The sequence below is a fragment of the Chionomys nivalis genome, chromosome 12, assembly GCF_950005125.1.
Source record: "Chionomys nivalis chromosome 12, mChiNiv1.1, whole genome shotgun sequence".
NCBI lineage: Eukaryota > Metazoa > Chordata > Mammalia > Rodentia > Cricetidae > Chionomys > Chionomys nivalis.
Window position 1 is genome coordinate 1,790,916 of NC_080097.1, and position 14,056 is coordinate 1,804,971.

The following is a 14,056-nucleotide window of genomic DNA, read 5'->3' on the forward strand; positions in this document are numbered from 1 at the left end:
ATTACTATGCAACCCTTTAGCTCTTCATAACTCACTTCATTTAGTTCCCTGAACATACTCGATTTCTTAAAAGTTTATATGTATGTAGTACATGTTCCGGGGTGAGTTTATGTGTACCATGTGCATGCAGGTGCCCAACGATGTCAGAGGGTCTTAGATCCCCTGGAACTGGAGTTAGAGGCAGCTGAGAGGTGAGAGCTGGGAAATGAACCCAGGTCCTTGGTGTGAGCAGTAAGTACTCTTAACTGCTACTCCATATCTCTGGGCACCTGGAATACATTCCAAAGAGTTTGCTTAGATCACTGTGTAATAAGTTTAGCACCTAGACTCCCTCCTGGATGGTCTCCACTAACTCCATCTCTAGCGTGAACCACACTTTCATGTTTCTTTACATGCTGTTACTCATGGCTGAAAACTGGATATTTTAGATGGAATAATGTGACAAAGTTGGAAATTAGATGTCTTCTCTCCTCTGGAAAACAACCTAGACATCTCTCTTCTTCATTGGCACTGCAGAGTGAGCGACCGCCTATCTTATTAGACTCTCAGGTTCCTAAAGGAAGGGATGACTGTGTTCTTGTCACAGATTCATGCATCTTATCACGTGGGCACCATCTGTGATTTTTTGAATGACCTGATAACTAATTCAGAAGGCAAAGGCTATCATCATAAAAAGAAGGATTTACTTAGAGGAGGAGACCTTTGTAAAGTAGATGGTCATAACACTGCTCAGCTAGGCCAGTGCTATCTGGATCCACACAACCTCAGAGAGCACAACAGAATTTCCACAGAGAACCAAACTGAAGACAAGAGTATGTTTTTTTTTTTTTTTTTTTTTTTTTTTTTTTTTTTTTTTTTTTATTATATATTTTTTTTTTTTATTCTTTTTTAATTAAAATTTCCAACTGCTCCCCGTTTCCCATTTCCCTCCCCTCCTCCCACACATTGCCCCCTCCCCCCTCTCCCCTCCCCTATCCCCACTCCTCTTCTCCTCCCCCCAGTAAGAGTATGTTAATATACACCTCTAAGACCGCGGACCTGACTCGTGGGAGCTCACCGACTCTGAACCGACAGCTAGGGAGCCTGCATGGGACCAACCTCGGCCCTCTGCATGAGTGTGGCAGTTGCGTAGCTTGGTCTGTTTGTGGGACTCCTAGAAGTGGGATCAGGACCTGTCCCTGGTGATTGAGCTGGCTTTTTTGGGGAACCATTCCCCATGCTGGGTTGCCTCACCCAACCTTGATGCATGGGGAGGAACTTGGTCCTGCCTCAACTTAGCTATGCTAACTCCCTTGGGAGGCCTGCCCTTTCTGAATGGAGACAGAAGAGTGGGTGGAGGAAGGCGGGTTAGAAAGGAGGAGGGGAAGGGAATGGGAGAAGAGGAATTGGAGGAAACTATGGTAGGCATGAAAAATAAATGAAAAAATTTTAATAAAAATGCCTCTAAGACATATATGCACTTCAAAGGTTAAAAAAAAAGACTGAAAATCAACAACTCAGGAAGCTTAACTCAGTTTGTTCTATTACCAAGAAAGCATTACTAAATATAGAGACGGATCTAAGTATAGACATGAACAGCTACTACGTGAGTACCTTTTTAAAAACCATACTTTCAAACAACATGGTTCATTAGCTCCCGTTATTTTCCCCAGAGCTTTATTTATACTTCTCAGTATCTTCCACATTTCACAGAATTTATCCCTAGAACAGATTCCAGTGAAATTACTATTTTGTGGGTAAGATGAAAAGGCAAGAGAAACACAAGCCTGGTCGGACTGTTTCAAAGAATCAGACCTACATACAGGCAGATCCATCTGCACTAATCAATGTCATCTAGGGGAAATACAATACTGACGTGCACCGACAAGCAGATATTAATGAACACACCCCCCAAATCAAGCTCCCAAAACAGCCATTTGTCTCACCCTGGTCCAACTCATTACTCCGTCTGCCATTAAACACCTAAGTCATTATGTTCTTATTCGTAACTACAGGAAGAAGCAAGCTGAAAAATGAAGCATTTTCTTCAAAAGATCTATTTCCCATTTGTACCAATCCCATTACTCATTTAAATATTGCATTTCTCTCCCTGACAAATCTCTATAAAACAATTTTAAATTCTTTTTTGGAACAAGGCTGAACATAAATATACAAATACTGCTCCATTCCCTACTGAAAATTACTTTGCACAGATCGGCTAACTTGGATTTTTAACAATCATCTTTGCATTATGCAAATTAATCTTTTGACATTTTCTTATAAATGCACTGATGGTGTTGATTTAGTTTCAATTCAAAAATCAGGGATTTCATTACCCTATAAAACATATCCAGAGTTCAAAGTATTTAATGGGGGTTAAACAAAATGCAAACATTTAATGGAACATTAAGCATGTGAAATAAAAACTTGATTGCCTAAAGAAAGCATGCTATGCTGTTACCCTGGTGACAGGTTAAAAAAGGGATTGTGAGATGAATAGCTGTATGATATGAAATTAAAATGTTTCACATCGAACAATCCGAAATGAATTGGGAAAGGTTAGAGTAGAGGAGAGAGAAATCAATTCTCCAATGGCAATGGTGAATGGGAAAGAAGAATGAATAGGATTTGCCAGTGGGGTGCAACAGCTGCCAAGGATCCTTGCAGCCACAGAATCACAATAATACTGATGAAGTGTGCAAGAGCTTCTGGAGTCAGGGCAGGGAAGACACAGACTCGCCTACAATGACATTCAGCCTTCACAGGACAGCCGAACTGAAGAGAAATATTTTTAAAATGTGATATTCAGCAAAACATTACAGATGTGTCACCTTGCACACGCACAATTTCGTGCTTGGGCCCACTGTGATTTCTAACAAGATACAGTCATAGTAAATAATTAAAAATGCCGTAGCAGAAGCAGTAAGAGCCAATAGGAAATGACGGCATTAGTGCCTTTCTCTCCTCTTGCTGCTTCCAGAGGCATGCTTGCTCAGATGGAGGTGTGTATTTCCAAAGATGCTGTATGGTTATGTGTGTTTGGACATATGCAAATTATATTGTCGGTCACCAACCAGCAACGTTGCTGTAAAAACATGACCTACCCGAGAACATACATGAATCAAGTGTGGCATAGAAGTTTGTTTTATTTCATAGCTGGTATAAATGTGATACAATATGACACACCCTTTTAAACCTCCTATAATGCAAACCACACAACAAAACTGGCTTTTTCTTAGAAATGATTTCACAAGGCCACTTTTTCTGTGTGCCTTTCCCCAATTACCCTTCAATGGTTAAAATCCGATTTGAAACCTGAAACTCACTCTCCAGATGGAAACTCAAGAACAAGTGAACAAATTACATCTGAGACCGGGAAAGGCCACTGGTTTTCAATAGCAAGAAAAACCTCAGATAATTGCATCTGTCGAGCAGAAATCACTAGGACATTGATTCTCCGTTTTATCAGGAAGCCAGATGAGGGAAGAATGTACACCACAGATGTCAGGAGAACAATAACCCAGACAGGGGATTCGAGAGAACGCAATTTCCCCTTACAGGACTGTGGTGGCAGGCTGTGTGACTGGCCAGACGCTAGAGATGTCCCTGATCCACACAGCCTAGGCCAACCCTAACATAGGGAATGCCTTATTTCCACATTGTGGGCTGAGCTGTTTTCATCCGTATTACCACAGGCCAGCATAAAAACATTCTGGTTTCTAGACTTTAACATCTGAACCAGTACTGGGAAGAAATTATTATGACCTCGTTCAACTCAAACAGGCTCTGAGCTGAAGAAGCCTTGGGCAGCCGCCCCATACAAAACTGTATTATTCAGACAGGAGATGAAGGCATAAGGTTGAAGCAGTTTCTTACCATGGAGCTGGAACCAAACTCCTGGTGCCTCTCTAGTGCTGGTCCCACAGTTCAGTGCTGGGTAAAGGAGTCCAAACAGCCAAAGCAACCCATGCTTTCCTGTCCTGAAAAATCTAAGTAACGGCTATGCCGTTATCAAAGGCCTTTTGGTGTGTGCATCTTCAGTGGGCAAGAGACACGGCAGGATAATGTCACACTCTGTAAGGTGTCTTCCTGCAAATTACCTTAGCTTTTATAACTTAAATTAACCTATTTCTCTTCATCTACATTTTGCCTTGGGGCATTTTACCTTTCCTTCATTCTGTATGTCCTACTCCAAGTCTGTCTGTCTGGCAGCTGCCTGGCTGCCCATGGGTGTCTCCCTTTCTTTCTTCCTTATTCTCTCCTTTCTCTCCTCTCTCTTTCCTTTCAAACCTAGATTCCTCCTCTTACTTATTCTCTCTGCATGCCAGCCCTGACTATCACTCTACTGCCTAGCTATTGGCTGTTCTGCTTTTTATTAGACCAATCAGGTGCCTTAGGCAGGCAAAGCAACACATCTTTACATAGTTAAACAAATGCAGCATAAACAAATGTAACACATCTTCCCCTAGTTAAAGTAGTATTCCAGAGTGGTTAAACTTAGAGAAACAGGGAGCGGAACATGGGCTCTGGGACAGGAGAAGGGAGTTTCTCATTAGATAGACTTTCGGCTCTACAAGATGAAGAAGCCGGAGGGCTGCTGCAAACACTGTTAGAGTCGACACTACAGACCTCTACACTTAGAAATGGCTACAGTAGTAAGTTCTGCTGTTTAACACAAAGGAACATACATACCATGGTTCTCTCTTCTCTTCTTTCTGTCTCCCCATGTAGTTCTAGCAGCCTGTTACTCACTACGTGGCCTATACTATGCTCAAACTCATAGCAATCCCTCTGTCCTAGCCTCCCAAGCAATGGAATTAAAAGTGTGAGTTACCACACCTGAACTCACTAGTCCTCATTATCAGCAACAATCATCAACTGAATTCCAAATGAATTAAAGCGATAAACCATGTTAATTCTGAGAGCATCTTCTGGTGAGCTGGAGAAAAAAGTTATTGTCATGGGGTTTCTATTTCTGTTGATAAATCAGTGATAAATGCAACTGGGGGAGAGAAGTTTGTTTCACCGTATAGCTTGTTGTCAGCACAACATCTGAAAGTCAGGCAGGAACTTGAGACAAGAACCAGGAGGCAGGAGTTGAAGCAGAGGCCATGGAAGAGTGTTGCTTACAGGCTTGTTACCCATGGCTTGCTGTTTTCTTATTCCATCTAAAATCCCAGGCCCAATGAGCTGAACCCATCCACATCAATCACTCATCAAGCAAAGGTTCCACAGGCTTGCCCACAGGCCAATCTGATAGAGACATTCCCTCAGTTAAGGTTCTCTCTTCCCAACTGATTCTAGCCTAGTAAGGTTGACAAAATACTAACCAGCACACAGTCAAAAAAGGAAAAGCAAGTGAACAAAATAAGGCCAATGAATTTAGTAAATTTTTATGTATCTGCAATAAAAATACTTTTATAAGCCCAGAGTCGGTATTTACTCTCAAAGACCTTGAAATAAACTCAATGTGTGAAAACAGATCAATACTGCTCTTGCCCCTTACAGCATGGTTCAGGCTGAGGACGGGGGAGGGAGGACGACAGGGATGTGGCGGCAGGTGGACCTTCTCACCAGCACCTGAGAAGCCTGAGAGGCAGAGGTGGGCCTGCACAGGGGAAGGCAAGTTTCCCTGACTGCTCCACAAGCTGTATTTTGAGCCGAAGAGAGCAGGCATTTTGAGAATAAACATTACCAAAAGGGACTAAGGGACTATCACTGCTATTTTCCTTCTAACAATTAACAGTACAACAAATTACCACATCAAACCCACAATGCAGTAAAATCATTTCAGATTCACATAAGAGAATGTGTTTCTTTAACAGAGTTAATATTCACCTCTGCATTAAAGTGTTTTTAACTTTATTTTGGAGCTAGGGACAGTGCTCCAGGCTTCTGCTCTGAGTGACTGACACCCGGAAGCCCCAGAGGGTTAAGGACTGAGGAGTGTAACTACACAGTAAATCAGTATGCATGCATGTAAGAAGTTGTGTTCTGCACACTTACAGACGTCCCAAGAAGCGTACTATTGTTTCTGACATTAACTTTTCTTTTTCCCCCAACCCCCCATCACTTTACTATCTAAATACTATGCTACATAGTAATGTCTTTTTCCAAGTCATAAATGATGAAAGAGTAAAAACCACAGAGAAATTGGAAAAATAAGATCAGCAGCCAAAACAAGCAAGCCAGAGGAAGGGCTGTGAGCTACCGGTTTGGAAGTGAAAAACAGCATGGTGGAGCTACACCTGGAGGGTGACACGCCACTCCGTTCCCAAGCCAATCATAAAAACAGCCTCAGAAGCCAGGCTGGGAAGGTTCAGACAGCAGACCTCAGCCCGGAGGAGGCATCAGGTCCCTCCATAGCAGAAATGCAAATGCAACTTAGCGCCTCTGTTGCTACTGGTGGTGCTGGTTTAGAGCATTATGGCCTAAGAAGTGGCCACAGAAAATCAACTCATTAGAAAGGTACAATCAGCTGCCACACGGCTGTGCACAATGCTCTGCATAACTGAACAACGATCTTTGTATTTCACTAATATAATTATTCCCACCAGACAATGAAGTCCACAATATGACATGTAAAGTTACAGAGGTAATGATGAACAAATTTAGTTTGGGGTAGAAATTCTGGAGAAGTCAAACACAAAGAAAGATGGTCCCTGAAGGTAGTACCAAAGCGAGGTGAGGTGACGGAGCTTTCTGACAGACACTTGGTTGCATCTGTCTCGAGAGGGTTAAGCTACACAGAAGCAGCATTTGGCTGAAGTATACAAGTAAAACTTGTCTGTTTGCGTGTGGAAATTTCCCTTAAAATGTTAACAACTGGGCCGGCGGGAAATGACAGATAAAGAGGAAATGATGGGGCACTTTTTCTATGACTGTGGAAGACGAGAATTGATTTGATGGGCTCCTTATACTATCATAAATTGCAGATGTTTAAAGACCTCTAAAAAATAACAAGTTTTCCCAAAGAATAGCTAGTAAATAATCATAATATAATACTGTGGATTTTTTAATCAAAAAAGATTAAGCTCTGGAAATGCAGCCCCGGCCCTGGGTTTAAAGCGAGAAAACAAAGCACAGGAAGCTGCCCTTCCAGTGTTACTAGAATGACTCTAATTATTATGCAAATGCCTCCCCCAGGTAAAGTCCTGCAATGTTTAAAGTGACTGTTAACGAAGTGTGGGATTAACCCAATTTTCACTTTTCTTACTTTATGTCCTCTTCAGAGTCTGACCCAGAATAAATGAGCATATTTATTTCCTTTAAATAAAAGCCAGCACAGCTCCTAAAGGCCACATCATTTCACCTTTAACTACTTAGGACTTCTGAGGCAAGAGCAAGCCAAATAAGAAGAGAATGAGGGCAGAAATACCACAGTCATTCAAGAAGTAGCCACAAATAACAGGAGGTTGAGATTCTCTCCTGAGCACGCACGCACACGCGCGCGCGCACACACACACACACACACACCCGCTAGAGCGGTGGGCCCACGGACCCCAGCGGAGCGGGGCTGCCAAAATGAAAAGGACCATTGTGTTCGCAGAGCCCATAGCCTAGCACCACATGTGGCTGCTGAGCACCTGAAATATGGCCGGAGTGATGGAGAAACTGGGTTTTAGGTTTCATCGTAAGAGCACATGTGGTTCCTGACTGCCATCCTGGACTGCAGGCCATCGGTCATGGCTCTGCTGACCACTCCCCCTCTTCTGTCAATCATCTGTAGTTTGCTGAACCATGGCCACACACCTCTCCAGATAGTTACTGAATCATTCATTACTCCCCAAAAGACTGTGTACTGAGCTTCTGAGCTTCAAGCACTTCCTCTGAAGAAGCAGCCTAAATGGACCACATTAAGTACTAAGATGCAACCATACACAACTGTGATCTTGTCTACTTCCTCAGAGGCAATGTGATCCTGACCGATGCTGAGCAGAGCTTGCTGGTAGCCTTCAACATCAGTCCATTCTCTCATTGTTCCTCTTGCGGAAAAGCAAGAAGAAAGTAAAACAACGCAGTTTGAGCAACACAACGGACTTCCTTAAAGGATTACTCTAGCAAGCACAACTCTATGATCAGTGACATCATCCCTGAAAAACAAACATTGCTCTTGAGAACTTTGTTCTTATTCTGGTAAAGGTGTGTTTCCCTTGTCACCTGGGTCACCAGAGAGTTAGAAGTTATCCTTGGGTTACAGACAACCATCTCACCTTGCAGCTTCCAATATCTGACATTTGTCTTTTAAACACTCAGATTGGTTCCTCATGCTGTTTGGTGACCACTTTTCAAGACTAGAAAATTAATAAACTAGAAATAACCAATGCATGCTAAGCTGAATAAAATTCCCATCAAATATCAGAGTGATGTCTTATCTCTACTGATGTCTAAATTAGACAGCTAAGATACTCTCTTCCAAGTTAAAAAGAAAGAAAGAAGGAAGGAAAGGAAAGGAAGGAAAGGAAGGAAGGAAGGAAGGAAGGAAGGAAGGAAGGAAGGAAGGAAGGAGAGGGAAGGAGGGAGGGAGGGAGGGAGGGAGGGAGGGAGGGAGGGAGGGAGGGAGGGAGGGAGGGAGGGAGGGAGGGAGAAAGGAAGTTAGACTAAAGCACTCGCAGCACCACATTAAACAGTTAGCTTACGATAATTTTCCCCAAAGACCCAGAGAAGATCAAGAGCAAGATCAGACAGTGTTTTTGCTGTCATGTTTCTGTGCAGACAAGACAATCATGAGTATTTTCTGACCCTTCACTTCGTACCTTGAATGCTCTTGAAAGTGCCGTGCTCGTAACTGGGATGCCACAAACAACGATGACGCTATGGCCAATAACTGGTTTCTCTCGCTCTGTGTTAATATGTGTCCTGTAGGAAATCAAGCCATCAGTCTCATCTGCAATGTCAACATCTGCACTTCCTCTTACAGTCATCAGTCAATCAGACAGGGACTTTACCAGGCATCTAAAATGGACTCTGCTCACTCGAAGCTCACTGCCTAACATAGGGACAGGGACTTTGGTTTGTTTTTAAAGTTTATTCATTTTCCAGTCAGAATTCTCTGTTCACAGATTTACAAATACCAGAATATTGACATTCTTGAAAGAAAATTTCCAATTAGCATCTAACACTTATTTTTACACAAAACCATGACTTAAATTTCAGTGGAAGCTTCTTGTCTAAGCAACTATATTTCAAACTTATTCATGTGTACTGGAGAACAAGAAATGACTGAGTTTTCTAAATCTGTGACTGAGTACCAATGCCTTTTATCCTAAAAGCTATGAGTAGACAATCCCAAAATGTATAGTCTGGCTTCTCTGCAATGTGAACAATGAAGTGTTGAGGGCACAGGTGGTGAAGGTAGCCAGAATCTCTCTGCAGCAGCTAGCAGAAAGGTGGGTTGATACATGGTTGATGATTTCCTCCCCTGTACCTTACCACTAGCCCTTTCATCTGAGCTCTGAAGTACATGAAAGCATTCATGTTTACTGACTCTTTTAGAGAAAGAAACTTGACTGTTTAGATATAAGCACCATTAAAATAATAAAGCCAATGTATTCAAGCTGGCTCAGAACTGACCTGATATTCATACATGGCTCTTGAGAATCTGGTTCCCAGCACCCAAGTCCAACAGTTCAAAACTCTTACTTTTTATTTTAAATTATATGTAGGAGTTTATCTGCATGTGAGTATGTGCACATGAATGCAGATGCCCATGGAGGCCAAAGGAGTTGGGTCCCCTGAAGCTGGAGGTATAGACAATTATAAACCACTGATAGGAAGTGGTAAGAACTGAACTTGGGTCCTCTGGAAGAAAAGCAAGTGCTCTTAACTTCTAAACATCTCTCTAGCCCCAGATACACAGAACAAAACAAGAAATGGGAAAGCCAGGCCCAAGAAGATCTCTAGGAAGCACACCAGCTCCTCACCGCTGATCCTTGTCATTGCTCCCATTCATAAGTTCACTTCTAAGGACAGTGAGGATAAGAGGCCAACGATCCGACCTCTGCAGACGCGGACAGATGCTGATCAGGGACAAGGCCATGTTTCTCTAGCATGAAGGACTCAAAGGAAATAGAGGTTTGCTTCTCCTGCCCCTATGTATGTAGTCAGAACTTGGAGGCAGATCAACCAACTGATCGATCAATAAATAAATCAACAAATTTCTCTCTCCCTCAGTTTCTCTCAACACCGAAATTCATTTGTTCTCGGCAGCAGTGGTTCAGCCCCTGGCAGGCTTCACACACCTGACTGCCGTGCAGCAGGTAACTGGCTAAACCGGCAGAATTGTTCAAGAATCAATGGGCATCAAAGCAGAAGTCACACACCACAGGGTCTGTAATTAGCAGGCCACTTGAGAGCTGAAGCATCCACAAGTCTGCTGCTAGTAACGTGACAGCAGACAATCACGTGGTGCAGTGTGTACAACTGGGGTTCTGAGCTAAGGATATCCAGTAGGCACACACATTTACTTGAAAGAAATAAAATGATTTGAACATTATTTCTAAAACTCATTCAAAATAAACTAAAAATACTAAGAATTTAAATATAAATATTTTTCAAGGTCTGTAGCCAAAATAGAAGGATAAAGAAAATCCAAGCAATACATCCCTCTTTGGGACAAATCCCAGACTGAATGTACCATAACACAACATGGGCGCCCACACCTGATTCTAGGATTTCAGAGACACCCCTCATTGACCTCATAACCAGAACTCATGGGCCATGGCATGTCCCTGACTGTCTCCTGACACTGGAGCAGGGAAGACAAGACCCACATAATCCACAACCACACATTCTATATGAGGTGGATCACAGAAGATCACAACCACACATTCTATGAGGTGGATCACAGAAGAGAGACCCAGACGTCCCAGCACAAACACCCTGAAGAACTTCAAGTGTGGCTCAGGGATGACCTGGGGCCTAGGAGCCCTGCATTGGTCAGTCAGCAAGACCAGAGAAATGTTCCTATTTGCTTTTTATTGGCCCTCGTTTTCAAGGTGAAGTATTTCTATATTTCTTCCTGGGATCTACTACTAATGGCTTCAGACCCCAGGACACAGAATACATGATGATGTCATTGTTCCCATGCCTACACCTAATGGATTTACTGTAGTTAATTACAAACGAACCAGTGAGTGGGTTCCAACTCCTCAGGAACACATGAAGATCAGGAGATACACTAAGCTCCTTGGAGCATGAGAGGACTAATGGTTCTCAGAGGTCATGGTAATCCCAGGAGCAGATTATTAAATCTATCCTCAGCAGCACACAAGGGAGAGAATATGTGCACACGTGCATGCTTCATATGTTCAAATTCTTACAAAAAATCAGTAATGTCCCAAAGGAAAATAGGTAATTCTAATACTGTTTTTAAAGGAGCTTGAAGTTAAAGTATAACAAGGTACTAGAGAAATAGACAGAAAATGATCATGTCTGGTGAACTGAGATTAGAGTTCTTAAAATAGCTTCTTCATTTTTTCCTTTAGCTTTGAAACAAAGAAAATTTGCTTTTCAACATTCAAATTCAAAAAGTTAACAAGTTTTACATATTCTATTTTTAAATTTTAGATTAAATCATTTCAAAGTTCAAATCTAAGAACCTTTTGTAAAAGTGCCCTCCATTACAAATAAACACATATAATAGAAAATTTAATGCAGTCGTAGAGACAGGCACTTCCCTAGGAACAGTGCCTAGGAGATCAGGCCAGATGGGAAACAGATGGGTAACCCCAATGGGGAAGAGCGACCCGACCCAAACATATTGAGACGGTCCTGGGCTTGCTTCACTTACCACTTCCTGCTGTCTCTCGGGCACATACATCAAACAGTCAAAGATGATGGCTTAACACAGCTAAAGTTTGCTCAGGAAGGGGGGCTACTGGGGAACAGGAGATGGTGGCCACTCAGAGAAGGAAAATCTGGCATGAAAATAACCTCGGGGAATAAAATGGAAGGGAGTGTTGTGGAATACATATTAACTATATACAGGTGAGGTACATTAGTTTAGGCTGCATTTTTTTATGGCGTAAAGACGTGTTGCTTTGCCTGCCTAAGGTAACTGATTGGTCTAATAAAAAGCGGAACAGCCAATAGCTAGGCAGTAGAGTGATAGTAGGGGCTGGTGGGAAGAGAGAATAAGGGGAAGAGAGGAGGGGATGGGAGGGGAAGAGAGGAGAGGAGGAGAGAAGAAGGGAGGGGAGAGGAAGGGAGGGGAGAGGAAGAGGGGAGAGGAGAGGAGGAGAGGAGAAGAGAGGGGAGAGGAAGGGAGAGGAGAGAAGAAGAGAGGGAGAGGAGAGGAGAGGAGAGGAGAGGAGAGGAGAGGAGAGGAGAGGAGAGGAGAGGAGAGGAGAGGAGAGGAGAGGAGAGGAGAGGAGGAGATAAGAAGGGAGAGGAGAGGAGGGGAGGAAGGGAGGGGAGGGGAAGGGAGAGGAGGGGAGGGGAGAGGAGAGGAGAGGAGAAAAGTAGGAGAAAGTAAGGGAGACACCTAGGACCAGTCAGCCAGTCAGGCAATCCCCAGGCAGTCAGACATGGAGTAGGACATGCAGAATGAAAAAAATATAAAAAGCTCCAAGGTAAAACACAGATTAATTAGAAACAGGTTAATTTAAGTTATAAGAGCTAGTGAGACAAGCGTAAGAAAAAACCGAGCATTCATAACTAATAATAAGTTTATATATCATGATTTATGGACTGGCAGTCCAAGAAAGCCTGCTATAAAGGAGATGTTGGGAACGTCCAAAAAGCTGTATTCATTGAAAGTCCATAGAGGCCATCTGATGATATGTCATTGAAAAGTCTATGAAATCCCAGCCCAATTCAATGAATACTCAAGCTGTAATTGAAAACCATGTCACAAAAAAAGAAAGAAAGAAAGAAAGAAAGAAAGAAAGAAAGAAAGAAAGAAAGAAAGAAAGGGAACCCCATCACCAGGGCTGGAGATCCAGGCTCACTCTTCTGGCCTGCCATGTACAAGGCCCTGCACTCCATCCCACACATGAAGAAAAAGGGACTAATGTGCATATGAAGTCACAGAGACTGTGACACCATGCACAGGACCCGCAAAATTCAAGCCAGACAAAATCAAAGCATGGAGAAGTGAGAACAGAGTCCTACCCCTAACCAAGACGCTGTTTGCAATTGATAGGAGCAGGAAGAGGGAGAGAAACAGATCAGTTTTCTCCAATGGAGCATGCTGTGGGATAACCCCTCTGTGTGCTGTGAATGGGTTTTATAACCATTAGTTAAAAAAGAAACTGATTTGGTCTATAGCAAGGCAGGATAAAGCCAGGCAGGAAATCCATGCAGAGATAGAGGGAGAAGAAGTGACAATCAGGGCAGATGCCAGCAAGCTGTAAGAGCAAAAAGTTGTATTAGAGATCAGTTTAACACCACGAAGCCATGTGGCAAAATATAGATGAATAGAAATGAGTTAATTTGAGTTGTAAGAGCTAGTTAGTAATAAGCCTGAGCAACAGACCAAACGGTTTGTGATTAATATCAATCCTTTGAGTGGTTGTTTTAAAAGCAGCTGCAGGACCAGGTGGGACAGCAAAGCCTCCATTTACAGGAGTGATACTGGGCATATCAACCACCACAGGCCTCAAACTCAGGAGTACCTGACTAACACAAAATGGACTTCATGGTTTTTGTGTGCTTTTTTTGTTGCGGTTTGGTGTTTTTTGTCTTTTTTGCTGTTTTTATTTGACTTTGGTTATGTTCTCTGAACATGAAATCGGGTAGGTAAGGAGGCAGGCTTCTGGAATGACTTCAGGAAAGAGAACGAACATGATCAAAATATATTATATGAGAAACATTTTAAATAAAAAAAAAAGTGATTTTAAGAAAAGAAGCAGCCAGACATAGGCCTCACATTCAAAGCCAGTCTGGGTCACACCTTAAGACTAACAAAAAGGAAGAAACTCTAGAGCCAGTTCCTCTCTTAGTGATCACATAGCTTCTTTGTGCTTCATGAGAAATGAAAGTAGAGATTAAGCTATTGTAAAAGGTTCTCCTGGCGGATTAGCACAGCCAACAGCCAGGGCCCTTTCTGTCGCAAGCAGAAGAGTCGCATAAACAG

General features: G+C 42.6%; 1 protein-coding gene across 1 annotated transcript in view; it reads right to left on the bottom strand.

The window, feature by feature from the left end:
- Pcca (propionyl-CoA carboxylase subunit alpha) overlaps positions 1 to 14,056 on the bottom strand; it is a 291,408-nt gene that overhangs the window by 135,478 nt on the left and 141,874 nt on the right. Inside the window, exon 18 of the mRNA XM_057785910.1 lies at positions 8,736 to 8,838. Within this exon, the coding sequence (XP_057641893.1) occupies positions 8,736 to 8,838 (103 nt within the window). The remainder of the gene's footprint in view (positions 1 to 8,735; positions 8,839 to 14,056) is intronic.